General features: G+C 39.5%; 1 protein-coding gene across 8 annotated transcripts in view; it reads left to right on the forward strand.

The window, feature by feature from the left end:
• The first annotated feature begins 315 nt into the window (after positions 1 to 315).
• The window catches only part of OSBPL9 (oxysterol binding protein like 9), a 194,143-nt gene continuing 170,968 nt past the window's right edge, over positions 316 to 23,490 (forward strand). For 6 of the 8 annotated variants that reach the window (XM_086716949.1, XM_086716952.1, XM_086716950.1 and 3 more), the window contains exon 1: positions 316 to 449. In XM_086716949.1, the coding sequence (XP_086573075.1) occupies positions 339 to 449 (111 nt within the window). In that variant the 5' untranslated portion in view covers positions 316 to 338. The remainder of the gene's footprint in view (positions 450 to 23,490) is intronic. The other 2 variants (XM_086716955.1, XM_086716956.1) reach the window with 1 other exon arrangement.

Consider the following 23,490-nt stretch of genomic DNA (forward strand, 5'->3'; position numbering starts at 1 on the left):
AATGTATAAATGAATATCAGATGTGAAATCCTTGGGACGTGTAAGATATCATTATGGGTAATAAAATTATTTATGTTAACAAATAGTCTTAGCGGTATTCAGGCTTATACTTCTCACATCCCTGGCACCGAGTCCTGCACACAATAGGCGCCCCCAAAAAGCTTGTTTGAAGTTGATAGCTGGGGGTGTGGGTGGGCAGTTTACGACAAGAAGCACCAGCTGGCCCCGCCCCGGCCCCGCCTGGTCCCTCCCCTTCCCGCGGCGGCCCCGCCCCCGCATGGTGAATTCCTTATAGGCGAGTGACGTCAGGCCGTTTGTTGTCATTGGCGGCTCCCAAGATGGCGTCCATCATGGAAGGGCCGCTGAGTAAATGGACTAACGTGATGAAGGGCTGGCAGTACCGTTGGTTTGTGCTGGACTACAATGCAGGGTTGCTCTCCTATTACACGGTGAGACCTCGGGGGGCAAAGCTTCGAGTGCCTCGGCGGTCGCTATCTCTGAGTGGGGACGGGCTTTTTGGTAGCCGGGTAAAGGTTGCTAAACTGGGGGTGCCGCCGTACGAGAGGGTTCCCTCGTGGGGGAAGGTTTTACGTCCAGGATAGCCAATGAGGGTGAAGAAGATGCTGGCGCAGCCAATAAGCTGGCAGTGGCTGTCTGATTTATGGGTTAGGGGCGAGCCGCGTTCCTTTTTTAGGATCTGGTATTAATCTGTGGTGGGATCCAGCGCAGATATAGATGAGTGAGGGTAATCATAGCCATGATTTAAAGTGTCAGGTCGCGCAGTCCACGAGGTTCTCCCCACATTGTCATGAACTTGACATTGGCCCCTCCAGGGCCTGTAGACGGCCGCGCCCCTTAGCTTCCTTCCAGGGATTAAAGAGCTCTGCCTTCTCGGAGCAGCGCTCAGACAAGCTTAGCCAGGTCCTAAGGTAACTGGCTCTGCTGCAACCCGAAGCCGAAATCCCTCCTGTCTGCCCAAATTGAGTGTTTCTTTCATGGGATGCACACTTCTATTCTGTGAGAGGCGAGCCTAACCGACACCTTAACTTTTGAAGCCAAGGACTTCAAACACAGGAGCCTGTTAACGAAGAGAATGGCTAGTGCGGTGTGTCCTGAAAGTTGTACTCTGGGGAGGGCTGAGTTCAGGGCTTCACTGTCGTTAAACGCGGATCAGTGCCCATGGGCAAGTGCACGAATTGCCACGAATCTGTCTATCCCTTCTACACCTACAGCATTAGAAACGGAAGGTGGGTGGTATTAGAGAAATTACTTCCAAAGTTACTGTCTTTGAATGGTGTATAGTTAATAATAGCCAATGAAAGGGAGGAAACCACTTAAAAGGACAAAATAGAATCCTTTGAAATCTTCAGAAAATAATAAAAGAAAAAATATCATTATAGAGGAAGGGTTAATGTGAGAAGTGGGGACATTAGTATTTATTTTTCATTTAAAAATATTTATTGAACTCCCACTATATATTAATTATTACTGCTTTGGACTAGGTGTGTGTGGACACATGTGGATATTCACCATTTTTTTTTCCTCTGGAGCTTATATTCTAGTTTAGTGATTCCCTTAATTCATTTTACTCACAGTAACTATGCAAGGTAGGTATTTTACAGTTCTGGAATCTGAGGCTCCAGGCTTTTAAGTTATTTGCTCAAGATCACAAAGCTAGCAGTAAGTGGTGTAATCAGGATTACAAATTTCTTGGCTTTCTGACTATTTTCACTGCACTTCACTTTCACCTCAGGGAGGAGAAAAGTACAAGCTGTAAGTTACTAAAGGCAAGTCTGCAGAAGTAAAAAAAATATAACTTTCAGCATCCTTTAACTATCAACTTCCTTGCTCTATATACTTTTTTAAAGGGAGAAAAAGACCAAACCTGAATGAGATTTAAACCCATCATTCAAGATTATCTTTAGGTAGCCATGAAAGTGAGGCAACTGAACATTATATACTGAAAATTCTGGGATAATGAAATCCCATGGCTTAGATGCATGTAAAATAATGTTGGGTTTCAGTAGATGTGATAATCAGAAAATCCCATGGACCTTTCTAGCCTATTCAAGGTAATTTCAATAAGTGGCACTATGGAATTAAGTTAACTCTACAAATCCTATTGTATTGGTCTAAATTCTAGGGCTGTACTGGAGCCCTAGCTAGGGTTCTTAGGAACTCTTAGCCCAGACAGAACCTTCCTTCTTCCTGTTTTTCTTCCTTTAATGTATCCTTTACTGCCTCCCTGCCCTTTTAGTTTTTGAATACCTTGATAGATCCTTGCCTTACTGGCTAAACACACTTTTCTTTTTTTCCATATACTCCCCTGCCTGCCACTTAATTTCTCCCTTCTGAGACCACACTCTATAAAACGTCATCATTGCCAGCTGAAGGAGGTATCATATTTCTTACTAATAGATATTTTAGAAGGCTCCCCCCCTCCCTTTCTGGTTCTTTGGTGTTAAAACATTTGCTTGTAGAGAAACAGCAGAGAAGTATAAAGTAAAATGATCTTGGGAAAATAAAATGATACCTAATCCCAAATTAGAGGAAGTCCAGCAAAGATGGGAAGAGGATAGGTAATCACTTAAAGACTAAGTAGGAGACACGTTGAATGTTGTCAATGACTTCTATACACTTGGACATTGTTTTAGTACATTAGGATTTGGGAGGATTAGAAGGTACAGTTTAGTGCATGTGGCTGATAACTTGGAGCTGCATCTTCCAGGAAGAGTATCTGAATTAGTTACATAGCCTTTTAAGCAGAGTGATAAATAGCAAGTCACTCTGTTCCTTGTTTCCAGAATCATTTAGGCTCTGGTCTGGCTCTATGGTTGGAGATCTGTTCCAAGGTGGCCATGAAAACCCTGAACTAAAGTAGATTGGCATTGGTTTAGAGTTGTCCTGTACTGAAAATTGATTATTGGGATAATCTCAGTGTTGGGTTAGAGTCACTGGGATTGCCATGGACTGAATAGATTTACCTAAATTTCACCTCAGTCTGAATCTTTTTCTCTGGGCCTGGGTCTAGACCTAGACCTATTGTTCTCTGGGAATGGATGGTCTTTTTACTTTACCTTTCTTTTATTTTCATAATCTGTGAATTTTCTGTTTTTGAAGAAGAACTTCATATAGTGTTGCTCTGTCCAATACAGGAACAGAGAAACTGATTATCTCTTTTAGGAAAGTAGATTTAGGCAGTCCTTTCAGCTCTAGTTCAGTATCTTAATTATTAGAAACAATATAATGCAGTTCACTCAGTAAGCAATTAATAGGGATTGTATTGTATATGATGGAGATACAGAAGGTGAGAGAGTCCTTCTACCTAGAAACTTACAATCCAGCAGCAGACACCTAAACATAATTTCAAAAAAATACGATACATTTCAAAACAATATGATAAATTCTACAATGGAAATAAGAATAGAGTGCTGTGGGAACATTGCCTAGAAAAGGTGAGGGAGACATTTGAGCTGAGATTTACAGGATAAAGGAAGAAAAGAAGAAGGGAATTTCAGGCAAGGGGAAATATGCACAAAATGGGAAACTTGAGAACATAAAGGTGCATTAAGAAGACACTGAGAATTTCTGAGCAGCTCTAGTGTAAAGATGTGTAAGGGAGATAACAGGAGATTGAGTGCAGAAGGCATTTGGAGCCATAGATCAGGCCTGGAGATGTAGATCTGTAAAATTATAGCATATAAATTATTATTATGTATTTTTATTGGATGAGATACCCAGAAAGGGCTAAGGTATAAATTTGGGAACACTGTGAACAGCCAACAATTTATGTGAATCATGATCACAAAAGAAGCTGAGAAAGGAAGAAAAATTGAGGGAGTTATAGATAATTGAGGAGTTGGAAGGTTAGAAAGTGAAAGTCATGTCTTTTGTGAATTTATCATATGTTTATTGAGAACCTACTGTGTGCCAGGCAGTATGCTAGGCAGAGGCGTTAAAATGGTAAATAAAATGGAAATAATCCATGGTTTCATGATACATAGAATCTACTGGGGGATACAGCAAGTAAGAGCTATGATAGGGGACATAGGATGTTTGGGGGCTATGTAGGTAGGTTGCTTGACTCAGTCTTGAAGGGTTAGAAAAGGTTTGCTGTGACCTGAATGAGTAGAGGCTAGCCATGTGAGCAGAGAGAGAGAACTGCTTGAGATGGAATAAATGTTTTTGGAGCAGACAAGAGTAAGGAGTTTGAGAGTTCTAGAGTTTGGTCTGTGAGATGGACAGCAGTGACATGAGCTGGAGAGGGAGGCAGGGGCTAGATAATGAAATGCTTTCTTAGCCTTCATGGTAAACCATGCTAAGGATTTTGAACTTTACCCCCAGGGCAGTGGAAAGTCATTTAAGTGTTGTGAGCACTTTTTATTACAGAAAAACTTTTATTATAGGGGCAGTCGGTTAAGCATCTGGCTTCAGCTCAGGTCATGATCTCACGGTTCATGGATTTGAGCCCCACGTCGTGCTCTGCACTGACAGCTCAGAGCCTGGAGCCTGCTTCAGATTCTGTGTCTCCTTCTCTGTCTGCACCTCACCCTCTTGTGCTCTCTCTCTGTCTCTCAAAAATAAATGTTAAAAAAATTTAAAAAAATACATAAAAGATGATAGTAAAATGGATTCCTGTCATCCAGCATGTACAGTTATCAACATATGGCCAATTTAGTTTTGTTAATATTTCCACCACCCTTTCTTCCCCATTGGGTTATTTTATTTTATTTTATTTTATTTTATTTTATTTTATTTTATTTAATATTTTAGAGAGAGAGAGAGCCTATGAGTGGGGGAGAGGGACAGAGGGAGAGAGAGAATCTTAAGCAGGCTTCATGCTCCCACAACCCTGGGATCATAATCTGAGCTGAAATGAAGAATCAACCGTGCAACCAACTGAGCCACCCCAGGCGCCCCCACCCCCCATTGGATTATTTTAAAGTAGATCCCAGATAGACTGTATGTCATTTCATTTGTGAATATTTTAGATGTACTACTAAAAGTTAAGGTCTCTCTCTTTTAAAGAAATGTTATCACAATAGCATTATTAAAACTGAATAATACTAACATGTGCCTGGGTGGCTCAGTTGGTTAAGCCTTTCTTTCATCTCAGGTCATGACCTCACGGTTTGTGAGTTTGAGCCCTGAGTTGGGCTCTGCACTGACAAGTGTGGAGCCTGCTTGGGATTCTCTCTTTCTCCCTGTCTCTCTGCTCCTCCGCCATTCTCTTTCAAAATAAATAAACATTAAAAAAGCCAAAATAGGGGCGCCTGGGTGGCTCAGTCGGTTAAGCGTCCGACTTCGGCTGAGGTCACGATCTCACAGTTGGTGAGTTCGAGCCCCGCGTCGGGCTCTGTGCTAACAGCTCAGAGCCTGGAGCCTGCTTCACATTCCGTGTCTCCCTCTCTCTCTGCCCCTTCCCTGCTCATGCTGTGTCTCTCTCTGTCTCAAAAATAAATAAACATTAAAAAAAATTTTTTTAAAAAGCCAAAATAATAATTTACTAATATCAGATATCCAGTCATGTTCAGTTTCCTTGGTTGTCTCAAGCATCTCTCCCTCACCAGTAGGTTTGAGTCAGGATTCTGAATAAGATCCACACATAAAATTGCATCTCTCTTTTAGTTTATAGGTCCTCCTTCCCTCTTTTTTTTCTTTGCCACTTATTTGTTGAAGAAACCAGATCATTTATTCTGTAGAGTTTTCTACATTCTGGATTTCACTGGCAATGTTCTGTGGTATGTTTAAACATGTTCCTTTGTTGTCTGTATTTCCTGTAATACAGGAACTGTATAAACTGATAATTAGAGCTAGAAGCTTAATCAGATCCATTTTTTTTTCTTTTGGGTGAGAATTCTTCATAGGTGGAACATATTATATCAAGTGGCACATGATGTCTGATTGTCTTTATGATTTTAAAATTGGTCAGTAGGGGGGTGCCTGGGTGGCTCAGTCGGTTAAGCATCTGACTTCTGCCCAGGTCATGATCTCACTGCTCATGAGTTGGAGCCCCGCGTTGGACTCTGTGCTGACAGCTCACAGCTTGGAGCCTGCTTCAGATTCTGTCTCCATCTCTCTGCCCCTCCCCAGCTCGTGCTCTGTCTCTTTCTCTTTCTCTCTCAAATATAAATAAACAAAATTGATCAGTAGGTATAGGTGAAATTTGTATTTTTTAAAGAATACTGTCATTACAGAGAAATAATCGGGTCATATTGACAGGACTTAATGATTGGATGTGAACAAAATTGCAGGAGTTGTCTGATGAAATCCAAGTTTTTGGTTTCACATGGATGAATGATGATAGGGAAGACAAACAGGTTCGGGGAAAGATTGCTTTAGGGCATGTTGAAATTGACGTAAAGATGTCCAATAGTATGGAATTTAGGAAAAAATCTGGGTTACAGATCTATATTAGCTTTATACATGGAGAATTGAGAGAGTGAGTGAGAATAAATAAATAGGATGCTGAGAGACACCATTGGATTAGTTCTCTATTGCTTTGTAACAAATTACCCCAAAACTTAGAAATTTAAACTGACAAATATTATCATAGTTTCTGTGGCCCAGTACTTTGGGAGTGACTTAGCTGTGGGGCTCTGGCTCAGGGTCTCAAAAAGTTGCAGTCAAGACGTTGGCTGGGATTGTAGTCCTGTGAATGGCTTGATGGGAGCTGGAGGATCTGCTTCCAGGATGACTCACTCTCACATCAGTTGGCAGAAGGCCTCAGTCCTTACTGGCTGTTAGAAGGTGGCCTCAGTTCATCACCAGTTAGCCTCTCCAGACTAGACTAGTGTCATCATGACAGGCTTTATGGTTTCACTCAGAGGGAATGATTAAAGTAAAAGCAACAAGGAACTGCAGTGCCTTTTATGTCTTAGTCTGAGAATTCTGCCTTATTTTATTCATTAGAAATGAATCCTACAGTTTAGCTCACACTCATGGGATGGGAATTACAGGCATGGGGAGGGCAATTAGGCTCTACCTTTTGAAACGAGTGTCAAAGAATTTGTGGCCAGATTTAAAAAAAATTATTTTTTAATGTTTATTTTTGAGAGAGAGAGAGAGAGAGACAGAATGCAAGTGGGGGGTGGGGGCAGAGAGAGAGGGAGACACAGAATCTGAAGCAGGCTCCAAGCTCTGAGCTGTCAGCACAGAGCCTGACGCGGAGCTTGAACCCACAAACCGTGAGATCATGACCTGAGCCAAAGTCAGCTGCTTACCCGACTGAACCACCCAGGTGCTCCTGTGGACAGATTTTTAAGTCACAATCACATTCAAGGGATTGGCAGAGAAAAAAAAAAAACTGTAATAGGAAAGTGACAAGGGACAGCTAGAGATACAAGAAAAATCAGAACACTGGCAGTCAAAGTGGGAATCGTGAGTTGGCTTAAATGTGGTTGAGAGGATTGAATAGGTGAAGTCTAAAAATATCCATTGAATTGATCAATTTGGACATACAGATGCCCTTAGTGAGAGCAGTTTCTGTGGGGTGGTAGTTGTGGAAGGAAGGCCGATTGGAGTGGTTTAAAGAGTAAATAAGGTATAAGAAATAGAAAAAGTGAGTACACATTACTCAAGATACTTCATTTTGAAAGAGGCAGAGAGGAATATGGAATTGAGGGGGAGGGCTTCTACGATAGGGGTTGGCTTAAATGTTGTGGAGACAGGAATCAAGGTCCATATTAAAAATGAGGGTACAGTGAGGACTTAAGTATAGTAAAGCTTTAGATCGATCAGTGGCCTTGGGACCTGGAAAAAGGAATAGCTAGAGACACATTAAAGGTTAATCAGATTGTTTGAGAAACTAGTTGGGATTATAAAATATAATTTGTTTCATCATTACCCCAAAATGTTTAACACTCTTTCTTGATTTGCATTGTTTTTATAACATTTTGGAGAGAAAGTTAGAAACAATGAATTAGTAAGTTACCAGAGCCACCCAAGGTATTATTTGCAAAAGAATCATTAGAAAAATCATGTGTTCTTTGCTATTACTTGCTGCCTGGAAGAGACTCATAATGATTTTGCATTTCAGAACCACTGGTAGTTGAAACACATTCAAGTGTTATTCGGCAGTCCTTAGCATTGTTTTGGAGGATGATCAAAATTTTGAAAAGCTTAAGAATATGTGTTTTTCCTGCAAAGATGTAGAAGAGGTAGTGTCAGATTCTCCTAGGAAGATACCAGCACCACTCCCATCAAACAAAAGTGAATTTATACTTTTCTAAATAAACTGTTCTTGACAGTTTTTATTAAGCTTAAATGGTATGTATTAGAAATCCAAAACTAATAAAGTAGCTTTTGAATTGTAAAAGGAACAAGGGGCGCCTGGGTGGCTCAGTGGTTAAATGTCTGACTCTTGGTTTCAGCTCGGGTCATGATCTCACGGTTCATGGGTTCTAGCCCCATGTCAAAGTCTGTACTGACAGTACAGAACCTGCTTGGGATTCTCTCTCTGCCCCTATCCTGCTGGCTCTCTCTCTCTCAAAAGAGATAAACTTAAAACAATAGTAAAATAAATAAAAGGAACAGAACAAAAATTGTATTTAATCTAAATGTCCTGAAAAGAAAACAAAGAAAGCTCATAAAATGGTAAGTGGTATCAGTGTGAAGAAGTATATGGAAATTTTATATCTTTTGCTTCCTTGAATACTCTACTCAGCCTTGATTTTTTTCCCTGTTTTAATACCCTTGAAACTTGCTCATTTAATTCTTTGGGGATTTAATCATTTCACATTTGTTATCATTAGCTAGTCGTATCTAGAGTACATTCTTTATCTGTACAAGTTTGTAAACTCTTCAATGGCAGTACTGAGCATTGTAATCTTCAAGCCTTACACTGTGGCACATTGTTGTTGTAGTGAATGTAATGTCCAGGGCCCTTAAAACTTGGCTTAGAGATGAGATTCAGAAGGCTGTTTTGGAATTGTTTTTTACACAGCCTTGTAAATTTTGCATATTGTACTAATAGCAAATATGTACAAATATGTACATGCTTTATGTAAAGCCTTGTATCAACAACAGTGGCTTTTGTTTAATTATCTAGAGCCTGTAGAAATGTGTGGATCTTGTGCTTAGTTTGTTCCATCAGACAAGCAGTCAGCTCTTGCTTCTGTTGTAAGCAGTTTTGTTGATGGTAATAATTTGTGGAAGGACAGAAAATAGAGTTGTTCTCAAACATGCCACTCCTGTATGTGGCAATTGTGATAGGGTTAGATTTTCAAATAATTACATAATTCCAATCAAAGGTAGAACAGTACACAAGTGATTTAGATTAATAATTTAATTCCTTTTATTGCTTATAGAGAAAGGCAAACAAATGGCCAGTCCACTTATTTATTTTCCTTCTCACTTTATCATGAAGGATTCTCTTCATAGACTAGTTCCTTAAAAAAAGAGAATTTACTTTTTTTTTTTTTTTTTTTGCGCAAAAGTTAAGTTTACAAGGTACATGGAATCATACAAATGGAATTATATTCAAGGGAAGTGTTTTGAGGTATTCATTCACATGACAATGTTAAGATTATTATGAAAGTTGATTTTGTTTCCTGGAGTTTTGTTCACATTAAGCCTTCATGCTAAGATTGTCTACTCATTTCATTTCTTGCATTTTATTTTAGCATTACTGCTATAGCACAGGCGGGTGGATAAAATATTGGGTGAATATTTGCTTTGTCACTCTGCCAGATGTCTCTACATTCTCTCAACCCTTCTCTTTCCTCCATTATTCAGAGAAGGTCCCATGCTTCCGAGACAATGGAATACATTTAGTGGGAATACTTTCAACATCGTGTACCCATGTAACTACCTTGTTACTCTACCTGCTTTCCTGCCAACCCTTGCCTGCATCTGTCCCCATCTGAGTGGAAGAGGTAATCCTTGGGTGTTCTGATTTCAGTCTGCTCACAAATTTTCATAGGACCTCAGTCTGTAGATTTTCTCCTTCATCTGCTTTTTCTCTACTCCCTTTCTCTCATGTAACTTCAACTTCCTTTTTATGTATGGACTTTTGTGATTTCTCTTTTTTCTTTTTCTAAATTTATTTATTTATTTTTTAATTTACATTTTTTTTTAATGTTTATTCATTTTTTGAGAGAGTGAGAGTGGGGAGGGGCAGATAGAGAGGGAGACACTGAATCCAAAGCAGGCTCCAGGCTCTGTGCTGACAGCTCAGAGCCCAATGTAGGGCCCAAACCCACCAACAGGGAGATCATGACCTGAGCCAAAGTCGGGTGCTTAACTGACTGAGCTACCCAGGCGCTCCAGTTTATTTATTTATTTGAGAAAGAGTGAGTACTAGCAGAGGGAGAGGGAGAGGGAGAGAGAGAGAGAATCCCAAGCAGTCTCTGTGCTGTCAATACAGTGCTTGTGTATTGAGATTGAGTGGCCTCAATCTCATGAATCATGAGATTATGCATGACCTGAGCCAAAATCAAGAGTCAGACACGTAAGCCACTGAAGCCACCCAGGGCTGCTTTTGTGGTTTATTTTTAAGAATATTTATTTTGCAATACGACAATTAAACATCTTTGTTGTTGGGGCGCCTGGGTGGCTCAGTGGGTTAAGCATTCGACTTCGGCTCAGGTCATGATCTCAAGGTGCGAGATCAAGCCCTGTCTGTATCTGGCTCTGTGCTGACAGCTCAGAGCCTGGATCCTGCTTCAGATTCTGTGTCTCCCTCTTTCTCTGTCCCTCCCCCATGCGTTCTCTCGCATGTGCTCTCTCTCTCTCTCAAAAATAAATAAATGTTAAAAACATAAAAAAATCTGTGTTGTAACAATTTCATGTGGAAATTTTGAGTAAATCTTTGGGTTGCCTGTTGCTTTTTGTTCTGTGTGTGGTGTGTGTGTGTGTGTGTGTGTGTGTGTGTAACAGTTTTACTGGGGTAGTAACACACATACCATCTATTTGAAGGATACAGGTAAATGGTTTTTAATATATTCATAGAATTGTGTAACCATTTCCACAGTCAGTTTTAGAAAATTTTCATCACTTCCCAAATAAATGCTGTTTCCATTATATTCGTACCAGTATTTCACCCCAGCCTAGGCAACCACTAATCTATTTTTGGTCCTATAGATTTGCCTATTTTGTACATTTCCTTTACTAGAATCCTATTATAAAACTATTCCTTAAATAATTCTAACATGGCTTCTTTCATTTAGTTTTCAAGATTCATCTATATTATAGCACATATCCGTACGTTTTACTGCTGAATAGTCTGTTGTATGAGTATTACACAATTGTATTTATCCATTCATCAGTTAATAGATATTTGAGTTGTTTCCACTTTTTTTTGGCTACTGTGATTAATGCTACTATGAACATTTGTATACATAAGTTTTGGTGTGGACATATGTTTTTATTTCTCTTAGATATATAAGAGTGGAATTGCTAGGTCATATGATGACTCTATGTTTAACCTTATGAGGAATTGCCAGTCTGTTTTTTAAAGCAGCAACACCATTTTACATTCCCACCAGAGGTATAAGGGTTCCAGTTTCTCTATATCCTTGCCAATATTGTCATTATCTGTCATTTTGGTTATAGCCATCCTAAGTGAGTGTAAAGTAGTATATATATTAAGGTTTTCATTTGTGTTTCTCTGATGGCTATTGATGTTGAACATCTTTTCATATGCTTATTGACCATTTGTATATCTTTTCTAGAGAAATATCTATTCAGATCCTTTGCTAATTTTTAGATTGTGTTACTTGTCTTTTTTATTAAGTTGTAAGACTTTTTTTTAATGTATTCTAGATACAAGTCCCTTATTACATACATGATTTGCAAATATTTTCTCCTTTTTTTTTTCTTGATGGCATTCTCTGAAGCACAAAATTTTTAAATTTGATTATGTCTAATTTAACTTTAACTTTTGTTGCTTGTGCTTTTGGTGACAAGAAACCATTGCTTAGAGGTGCCTGGCTTGCTCTGTTGGTAGAGCACAACTCTCAATCTCAGGGTTGAGTTCAAGCCCCACGTTGGGTGCGGAGCCTACCTAAAAAAAACCCAAAAAAACCAAACCCGTTGCTTAATCTAAGGTCACAAAGGTTTATACCTGTGTTCTTCTAAGAGTTTTATAGTTTAAGCTCTTATTCATTTTGAATTAATTTTTGTATATGGTGTCAGCTAAGAGTCATATTCTTTTCTTAGATTTTATATTCTTTTTAATTTTTTTATTCTTTTGTGTATGGATATCCATATAATAACACCAATTATTGAAAAGACTTTTTTTTTCTTGTCACCGTGTTGAAAATCAATTGACCATAAGCATGCAGTTTTATTTCTGAACTCACAGTTCTACTCCATTTATCTTTATGTCTGTCCTTATATCAGTGTCACACTGTTTCAATTATTATAGCTTTGGGTTTTTTTTAATTTTTAAAAAGTTTACTTATTTTTTTGAGAGAGAGGGTATGCACCCATGAACGGAGGAGGGGCAGAGAGAGAGGAAGAGAAAGAGAATCCCAAGTAGCCTCCACACTGTCAGCACGGAGACCGACTCGGGGCTTAAACCCACAAACTGTGAGATCATGATCTGAGTTGAAATCAAGAGTTGGATACTTAGTTAACTGAACCACCCAGGTGACTCTCAATTGTTATTTATAGCTTTGTAATAAGTTTTGAAATTGGGAAGTATGACTTTCAGCTTTTTTTTTTTTTTTAAGATTGTTTTGTCTGTTTTGGGTTCTTGAAATTTCCATCTGAACTTTAGGACCTACTGACTTTTTTATTAACAAATTGACATGGTCATATTTCTCTCAAGTAGAAAAATGTCTCTTCTAATGCTGTGTCTCCCTGGAAATAACATCCTAACCTCTCAAACCTGTGGAAAGTTTCTACGTTGTATCTCTTTATCCATCTTATATTTACTCTGCAGCAGTCTTTACCTCCAGATTTTACTGAAAATCCTAGCAAAGGTCTCCAGTGATAGCTTTGTTGCTAAACCCAATAGGTACTTCTTCACACTTAATTTTTTTTTATCGTCAAGAAATTTTTAAATTTTTTTTTTCAACGTTTATTTATTTTTGGGACAGAGAGAGACAGAGCATGAACGGGGGAGGGGCAGAGAGAGAGGGAGACACAGAATCGGAAACAGGCTCCAGGCTCTGAGCCATCAGCCCAGAGCCCGACGCGGGGCTCGAACTCACGGACCGCGAGATCGTGACCTGGCTGAAGTCAGACGCTTAACCGACTCTGCCACCCAGGTGCCCCAAGAAATTTTTAATATAATTCATTAACAAATGAAAAATTATAAATCACATGATTTTATTATATGATAACATTGACATTTTTTATATAAAATTTATTGTCAAATTGGTTTCCACACAACACCCAGTGCTCATCCTAACAGGTGCCCTCTTCAATGCCCATCACCCACTTTCCCCTCCCTCCCACCCCCATCAATCTTCAGTTTGTTCTCAGTATTTAAAAGTCTCTTATGGTTTTTTACCTCCTTCCCTCTCTGTAACTTCCCCCCCCCCCCTTCCTCCCCCTGGTCTTCTGTTGAGTTTCTTAGGATCCACATATGAATGAAAACATATGGTATCTGTCTTTCTCTGCCTAACTTATTTCACTTAGCATAACACTCTCCAGTTCCATCCACATTGCTACAAATGGCCAGGTTTCACTCTTTTTCATTGCCAAGTAGTATTCCATTGTGTATATAAACCACAATTTCTTTATCCATTCGTCAGTTGATGAACATTTAGGCTCTTTCCATTTTTTGGCTATTGTTGAGAGTGCTGCTATAAACATTGGGGTACAAGTGCCCCTATGCATCAGTACTCCTGTATCCCTTGGGTAAATTCCTAGCAGTGCTATTGCTGGATCATAGGGTAGATCTATTTTAATTTTTTGAGGAACCTCCATACTGTTTTCCAGAGCAGCTTACACCAGTTTGCATTCCCACCAACAGTGCAAGAGGGTTCCCATTTCTCCACATCCTCTCCAGCATCTATAGTCTCCTGATTTGTTCATTTTAGCCACTCTGACTGGAGTGAGGTGGTATCTCAGTGTGGTTGTGATTTGTATTTCCCTGATGAGGAGTGACGTTGAGCATGTTTTCATGTACCTGTTGGCCATCTAGATGTCTTCTTTAGAGAAGTGTCTATTCATGTCTTCTGCCCATTTCTTCACTGGATTACTTGGTTTTTGGGTGTGGAGTCTGGTGAGTTCTTTATAGATTTTGGATACTAGCCCTTTATCCAGTATGTCATTTGCAAATATCTTTTCCCATTCCATCGGTTGCCTTTTACTTTTGTTGATTGTTTCCTTTGCAGTGCAGAAGCTTTTTATCTTGATTAGGTCCCAATAGTTCATTTTTGCTTTTAATTTCCTTGCCTTTGGGGATGTGTCAAGTAAGAAATTGCTGTGGCTGAGGTCAGAGAGGTTTTTTCCTGCTTTCTCCTCTAGGGTTTTGATGGTTTCCTGTCTCACATGCAGGTCCTTCTTCCATTTTGAGTTTATCTTTGTGAATGGTGTAGGAAAGTGGTCTAGTTTCATTCTTCTGCATGTTGCTGTCCAGTTCTCCCAACACCATTTATTAAAGAGACTGTCTTTTTCCCATTGGATATTCTTTCCTGCTTTGTCAAAGATGAGTTGGCCATACTTTTGTGGGTCCAATTCTGGGGTCTCTGTTCTATTCCATTGGTCTATGTGTCTGTGTTTGTGCCAATACCATGCTGTCTTGATGATTACAGCTTTGTAGTAGAGGCTAAAGTCTGGGATTGTGATGCCTCCCACTTTGGTTTTCTTCTTCAATATTACTTTAGCTATTCGGGGTCTTTTGTTGTTCTATACAAATTTCAGGATTGCTTGTTCTAGCTTCGAGAAGAATGCTGGTGCAATTTTGATTGGGATTGCATTGAATGTGTAGATAGCTTTGGGTAGTATTGACATTTTAACAGTATTCTTCCAGTCCACAAGCACAGAATGTTTTTCCATTTCTTTGTATCTTCGTCAGTTTCTTTCATAAGCTTTCTATAGTTTTCAGCATACAGATCTTTTACATCTTTGGTTAGGTTTATTCCTAGGTATTTTATGATTCTTGGTGCAATTGCGAATGGGATCAGTTTATTTGTCTTTCTGTTGCTTCATTATTAGCGTATAAGAATGCAACTGATTTCTGTACATTAATTTTGTATCCTGCGACTTTGCTGAATTCATGTATCAGTTCTAGCAGACTTTTGGTGGAGTCTGTCGGATTTTCCATGTATAGTATCATGTCATCTGCAAAAAGTGAAAGCTTGACTTCATCTTTGCCAATTTTGATGTCTTCAATTTCCTTTGGTTGTCTGATTGCTGATGCTAGAACTTCCAACACTATGTTAAACAACAGCGGTGAGAGTGGACATCCCTGTCATGTTCCTGATCTCAGGGGGAAAGCTCTCAGTTTTTCCCCATCGAGGATGATATTAGCTGTGGGCTTTTCATAAATGGCTTTTATGATGTTTAAGTATGTTCCTTCTATCCTGACTTTCTCGAGGGTTTTTATTAAGAAAGGATGCTGAATATTGTCAGATGCTTTTTCTGCATCGATTGACAGGATCATATGGTTCTTACCTTTTCTTTTATTAATGTGATGTATCACATTGATTGATTTGTGAATGTTGAACCAGCCCTGAAGCCCCAGAATGAGTCCCACTTGATCATGGTGAATAATTCTTTTTATATGCTGTTGAATTCGATTTGCTAGTATCTTGTTGAGAATTTTTGCATCCATATTCATCAGGGATATTGACTTGTATTTCTCTTTTTTTTTTTTTTTTTTTTTGCTGGGTCTCTGGTTTAGGAATCAAAGTAATTCTGGCTTCATAGAATGAGTCTGGAAATTTTCCTTCCCTTTCTATTTTTTGGAACAGCTTGAGAAGGATAGGTATTATCTCTGCTTTAAATGTCTGGTAGAATTCCCCAGGGAAGCCATCTGGTCCTGGACTCTTATTTGTTGGGAGATTTTTGATAATTGATTCAATTTCTTTGCTGGTTATGGGTTTGTTCAAGTTTTCTATTTCTTCCTGTTTGAGTTTTGGAAATGTGTGGGTGCTTAGGAATTGTCCATTTCTTCCAGGTTGTCCAGTTTGTTGGCATATAATTTTTCATAGTATTCGCTGATAATTGCTTGTATTTCTGAGGGATTAGTTGTAATAATTCCATTTTCATTTGTGATTTTATCTATTTGGATCATCTCCCTTTTCTTTTTGAGAAGCCTGGCTAGAGGTTTATCAATTTTGTTTATTTTTTCAAAAAACGAACTCTTGGTTTCATTGATCTGCTCTACTGTTTTTTTAGATTCTTCTATATTATTTATTTCTGCTCTGATGTTGTTTATTTCTCTTCTGCTGGGTTTGGGGTGTCTTTGCTGTTCTGCTTCTAGTTCCTTTAGGTGTGCTGTTAGATTTTGTATTTGGGATTTTTCTTGTTTCTTGAGACAGGCCTGGATTACAATGTATTTTCCTCTCAGGACTGCCTCCGCTGCATCCCAAAGTGTTTGGATTATTGTATTTTCATTTGCATTTGTCTCCATATATTTTTTAATTTCTTCTCTAATTGCCTGGTTGACCCATTCATTCTTTAGTAGAGTGTTCTTTAACCTCCATGCTTTTGGAGGTTTTCCGGACTTTTTCCTGTGGTTGATTTCAAGTTTCATAGTGTTGTGGTCTGAAAGTGTGCATGGTATGATCTCAGTTCTTTTATACTTATTAGGGGCTGTTTTGTGGCCCAATATGTGATCTATCTTGGAGAATGTTCCATGTGCACTCGAGAAGAAAGTATATTCTGTTGCTTTGGGATGCAGAGTTCTAAGTATATCTGTCAAGTCCATCTGATCCAATATATCATTCAGGGCCCTTGTTTCTTTGTTTATTCTCTGTCTAAATGTTCTATCCATTGCTTTAAGTGGAGTTTTAAAGTCTTCTGCAATTACCACATTCTTATCAATAAGGTTGCTTACGTTTGTGATTAATTGTTTTATATATTTGGGAGCTTCCGAATTCGGTGCATAGACATTTATAATTGTTAGCTCTTCCTGATGGATAGACCCTATAATTATTATATAATGCCCTTCTTCATCTCATGTTACAGCCTTTAATGTAAAGTCTAGTTTGTCTGATATAAGTATGGCTACTCCAGCTTTCTTTTGACTTCCAGTAGCATGGTAGATACTTCACTATCCCCTCACTTTGAATCTGAAGGTGTCCTCCTCAGGTCTAAAATGAGTCTCTTGTAGACAGTAAATAGATGGGTCTTGTTTTTTTATCCATTCTGATACCCTTGTCTTTCGGTTGAGCATTTAGTCCATTTACATTCAGTGCTATTATGGAAAGATATGTGTTTAGAGTCATTGTGATATCTGTAGGTTTCATGCTTGTAGTGGTGTCTCTGGTACTTTGTGGTCCTTGCAAAATTTCACTCAGAGTCCCCCTTAGGATCTCTTGTAGGGCTGGTTTAGGGGTGATGAATTCCTTCAGTTTTTGTTTGTTTGGGAAAACCTTTATCTCACCTTCTATTCTGAATGACAGACTTGCTGGGTAAAGGATTCTTGGCTGCATATTTTTTTGTTCATCACATTGAAGATTTCCTGCCATTCCTTTCTGGTCTGCCAAGTTTCAGTAGATAGGTCTGCTGCTACCCTTATGTGTCTACCTTTGTATGTTAAGGCTCATTTATCCCTAGCTGCTTTCAGAATTCTCTCTTTATCCTTGTATTTTGCCAGTTTCACTATGATATGTCGTGTCAAAGATCGATTCAAGTTACGTCTGAAGGGAGTTCTCTGTGCTTCTTGGATTTCAGTGCCTGTTTCCTTCCCCAGATCAGGGAAGTTCTCAGCTATGATTTGTTCAAGTACAGCTTCAGCCTCTTTCTCTCTCTCTTCTTCTTCTGGAATTCCTGTGATACAGATATTGTTCCGTTTGATTGCATCACTTAGTTCTCTAATTCTCCCCTTGTACTCCTGGATTTTTTTTATCTCTTTCTCTCAGCTTCCTCTTTTTCCATAACTTTATCCTCTTATTCACCTATTCTCTCCTCTGCCTCTTCAATCCGTGGTATAGCTGCCTCCGTTTTATTTTGCACCTCATTTATAGCATTTTTTAATTCATCATGACTAGTTTTTAGTCCCTTGATCTCTGTAGCAATAGATTGTCCTCTGCTGTCCTCTATGCTTTTTTCAAGACCAGTGATTAATTTTATGACTATTATTCTAAATTCTTTTTCTGTTATATTGCCTAAATCAGTTTTGATCAATTTGTTAGCTGTTGCTACTTCCTGGAATACCTTTTGAGGAGAATTCTTCCAGTTCATCATTTTGGCTAGTTTTCTGTCCCTTATCTGTTTTAAAAGCTTGTTGTGTGCTCTGCACCTGTGAGCATTGCTATATTAAAGGAGAATCATACATTGTCCAGAGCCTGGCCCTTCAGGAGGTGTTTTTTCGGGGTTGTTACTTGCTCTCTGTTGTTGTGACTTTGGTTATTTTATTACCCTACTCATAGTAATATTTCGGACCCTCCACCAGATGTGCTTTGATTTGTTCCTTGGAGTAGCCCTGTAAAGGAAAACAAATAGACAAACAGGAGACAAAAACATACAAACATACAAGCCAATAACACAAATAAACAAAAACCTAAAGACTAAAAACAAAAACCCAAAAACACAGACTACAAGTAAAGAAGAGGGTGGAGGCGGTGCTGATGGAAGAGCACATACAAAGAGAAAAATGACGTTGGGGGGGGGGGAGAAAAAATAAACATTGATTAGGCAGAGACTAAATGGCTCAATCCAGAGAGAGAGAAAGTAAAGTAAAGAAGGAGGCTGGGAAAACTAAACGAAGATATAGTTACCCAGACTGAGAAACTATATGGCTTGATTATTTCAGAGAGAGAGACAGGAGTGTAAAGAAGGAGGTGTAGAACATTTATCAAGGCAATGGATTAAATATGTTTGTTTAGATAGACCAATAACCAGAGTAACCAGCCTAGGAGAGGGAAGAGATAAGGGGGAGAAATTGGGGGGGGGGGGCAGAGTATATCTAAATATCCAGAATTGACCTAGAGTTAATCCAGGCAATGCTGTATCACTTGTCGGTAGTAGATGTCTGCAGGGTCTGTGCTGCTCGGGTGGATATGCAGTTACCCAGTGCAGAGGGGCCTGGTTTGGCTTTATCTGGACCCACCTCCACTATGGGCCCCTGGAGTGATCCCTGAGGCCCCACCTTGGTGGTGGTGGGGAAATGGTGATCCCCCAGTCTCTTCTCCACGGAGAGCCATACTGGTGGACTCAGTTTGAGTCGTCCTCACTGTGCCGTGGGTGCAGACAGGGCGGTCCTTCTTGCTCCAACTCCCCTGACCCTGTGCTTGGCTAGGATTCAAAGTCCCGCTCCGTGCACTCCGGCACTGGGGAAGCGCCTCTCTGTGCGGCCCGATATGTGGTCCCGGTTGGCTTTGTCTGTGCCTCCGCACTTCAGGGAGGGCAGCCTTCTCCTACTTCAGCCTGAAAGCCGCCGTCCTCCCCGGCCCAAGCCCCAGGGATGGTGGACGCAGGCAGGCTTTGTCTTCTCCCACAGCACTCCAGAGAGACGGCTGCCTTTTTCTCCTGCAGACTGTGCCCTCTGCCCAGACACTGCGTCCCCGGGGGTGGCGGATGCAGGCAGGTTCTGTACTATTGCTCAGCCCTCCAGGGAGGGAACCACTTTCTCCAACTGCAGACTGAGCCTCTGACCTACCACCACACCCAGGGCTGGCTCCCCTCCTCCCCAGGTGCGCAAACAGGGAGTCAGCCCCAGTCCGAAGAAAGCCCCACAGTTAGAGATTGGATCCCTCTCAGTCTCAGTCTCAGGTCTTTCTCCTGTCTAGATATGGTCCTGCACTTTCCTGCATTTCCCTAGCCGCTCTTTCTCTTCCCTTTGTCTCTCTGCAGAAGGGGGGGGGGGGCCCTCCCCCTGTGCCCACGCAGCCTTTTTTTGGTTTTAATCTCCCTCAATTCACAGTTACCCACCTATCTTTTTTTCCAGCTTTCCCATTTTCTTCCTAGTAGATTCAGTCTGTTTTCCTCCCAGGCTCTGTTGTTCAAAGTCCTTTGGCTTCTACACTTCTTTGAGAGACATGGGAAGTATTGATTCTGCCTACTTCTCCCTTCACACTTAATTTTAATAGCACTGTCTCTGCAGAGTTTGGCAACATAATTTCTTTCTTTCTTTGTCTTTCTTTTTTCGAGAGAGAGAGATAGTGCGAGCCACGAGCCACGGAGGGGCAGAGAGAGAGAGCGGAGGGGCAGAGAGAGAGAGAGGGAGACACAGAATCTGAAACAGGCTCCAGGCTCAGAGCGTTCAGCATAGAGCTGGATGTGGGGCTCGAACTCCTGAACTGTGAGATCATGACCTGAGCTGAAGTCGGACGCTTAAGCGACTGAGCCACGCAGGTGCCCCTAATTCCTCTTTTTTTTAAAGCTTTCAAACAACAGTTTTATTATTCTAAAAATAAGAGATGACACTTTAATTTAAAAAAAAATTGAAACAGTATGGAAAAGTATATACAATAGAAGGAAGAAAAGTTCCATCTGAAATTCCTCTGTGTTTTGAAGAGTAACTTTTCCTAAAAACAGTTCATGCTTAAATATACATGTATGTATATTTTACATAATTAGATCATTTTATACATGATATTCTACAACTTACATTTTAGTAAAATTTTTGTATACAGTTTAGTATTGCATTTCTTCAAGTAGCAAAATGAACAAAGGATGTAATTTTTCCTTCATTTTTACTTACTTACTGAGATAATGAGATGTCATTTATCTGACTTTGGGAGATTAAGAGTCCTATGCTGTTTGATGCTGAAGGGAAGGTATAATAATCTGCATTATCTCACATGGTTTTGCTCAGTTGGGTAATAATCGGCTTACTTAGTTAAGGCAGTTTATGAAGACCCACCAACAAGTAAGACTCTACTTCTTAATGAGGAAGTGCCATTTTATTTATTAAAAAAAAATTTTTTTTTACATTTATTTATTTTTGAGAGACAGAGTGAGACAGAGCACAAGCGGGGGAGGGGCAGAGGGAGGAGACACAGAATCTGCAGCAGGCTCCAGGCTCTGAGCAAGTGTTCAGCACAGAGCCTGATGCGGGGCTCGAACCCAAGAACCATGAGATCATAACTGGAACCAAAGTTGGTCACTTAACCGACTGAACCACCCAGGCAGCCGAGGAAGTGGCACTTTAGAAGAGCTTGTGGGATGAGAAATATTATTGGCTATTATAGGAAAGTACAATCTGTCACAAGTCTATATTAGCTATTAATCTTGTTCTAAGTATTTTCTAATATGGTCAAGTATATCACCCTATTAGGCCTCACAACATCTCTCATTTTTTTCTTGCTACCATGTTAGCATATAAACCATCATCATTATGTCTCACTTGATCTGTTGCAAAAACCTCATAACTATTCTCTTTGTTTCCATTTTTACTTTCTAAAATCCATTTCTATCAGCAGTCCAAGTGCTTAAAAAAAAAAAGAAAAACAAAAGATCATGTTACTTCCCTGCTTAAAATTCTCTAGTAACTTTAGGAAAAAATCCAAACTCTTTATTATGACTTATATGTGCTTGGTTATCAGCTTCCATTTCTTTTTCTACATTACTCCCTTTGCTCACCACTCTCTAGCCACTCCAGCTATTTTTTTCTGTTCCTAGAGCACCTCAAACTTGTGCCTGCCTCAGCACCTTTGCATAGGTTTTCTGGCTTCTCAGTCTGTTATCACTCCAGATCTGTGGCATGGTGGATTCCTTCTTGTTATACAGGTCTTAATTCAGTGTCACTGCTCAGAGAAGCCTTTCCATAACAGCCCACCTAAAGTAGACCTCACTCCCAGCTACCATCACAATGATCTTGGTTTATTTTTTCATGGCATTTATTGTTAGCTGCGGAGATTATTTTTCCTTGTTTGTTGTCTTTTTCTCTCCTCTGGAATGTAAACTCCATGAGAAACTTATCTTCAGTATTTTATATCTAACATCTAGAGCAGTAGCTGGCATTTAGTGAGTATCCAGTAAATATTTAGGGAATGTGTGAAGTAGTTAATATGAAGAAATTGAGACTTACGAAATCACACAATTTATGTGTGTGATAAAGTTTTCTCACTCCACATAGAATATTCTTTCTTTCAGAGGATATTGAATTGCATTTGCAGTGATACTTAAAAATGATGATAAACCCAAGTTATCACTAGTCTGCTGACAGGTAATAAATAATTTATATCATTATCACAATGAAGTAAACTTTCTGCAAAGATCATTCTAAAATGCTAACTACATTGATTAATCATTAAAAAGTACTGAATCTTTTTACATCTAAGATGTAAGATAGGGACTTAGATCATTCCTGTTGAAATGCCAAGGATAAGCAAAGATCGTCCTTCCTATTACAGTTCACTAAAAGCCTACTAGATGAGGAGAAGGGAGTAGGGAGCAGATACTAAGTTTTAGAATTTGTTGAGTGATGAATATTTTATATTCACAGGACATGAGAATAGAAAGGTAGTGGCAAATTCTTAAAGATAATTCCACTTTGAAATTGTAGTCACCTACAATTCAAATTTCTGATAGGTGTAAATTTCTGATAGGTGACATCCTGCGTGACAAACCCACCATTTTGTGCTTGCATGTTCACTCTTCTGCCTTCTTCCTTTTGTTTTTTTTTTTCCTTTTTAAGAAACCCAATTTTGAAGTAAAATTAGACCTGACAAAGAATGAGGGCTTTTACATTGCTTTTCTAAAAAGTTTTTTTCCCCTGATTATGAAAGTAAAATATGTTTATTGTAGATCATTAACTTGTCAAGTCCTTGTGTAGCAAGATTCTTGCACAGAGAGACATGACACTGAGGCTTTTCTTTCCAGGAAGAAACTGTATTCCTGCCAGCACCACTCACTTGGGTTCATACCTGAAGAACTGAGCCCCAAACGCCATGTGGCTTATTTTTTTATATATTTTTTACTTCTTTGTCTCCCATATATGGTAACACACAAACATTCAGTCTAAGTGGTCTCATTTTAGAAGGTCATGAGGGATGTTTTCACCTATGCATATAGCCAGGTGGCCTTGAGGTTTTTTTTTTTTTTTTCCTTAGGGAGGAAAAAACACTTGAAAATTTCTTTCTTTTTTTTTTTAAAGCATTAAAAAAAATATTTTGTGAAGTGGGGAGGGGCAGAGAGAGAGAGAGGGAGAGAGAGAATTCCAAGCAGGCTCCATGCTGTCAGCACAGACCCCAGTGTGGGGCTAGACCCATGAACCGTGAAGTCATGACCTGAGCTGAAATGAAGAGTCTTAACCCACTGAGTCACCGAGGCGCCCCAAAGTCCTTGAAAATTTCTTAAGCCCTTAGCCATACCTCTGGAATTCTTGGGAACTATTTTTACCAGTTTCTTTACAAATATTTGTTCTTAGTTCCAGTCTCCATTTGAACAGGAGCTTTTGGAGTATAGCTCCATTCTAAATTG

Source organism: Puma concolor, chromosome C1 (assembly GCF_028749965.1).
Source record: "Puma concolor isolate L17-30 chromosome C1, mPumCon1.1.hap2, whole genome shotgun sequence".
NCBI classification, from domain to species: domain Eukaryota; kingdom Metazoa; phylum Chordata; class Mammalia; order Carnivora; family Felidae; genus Puma; species Puma concolor.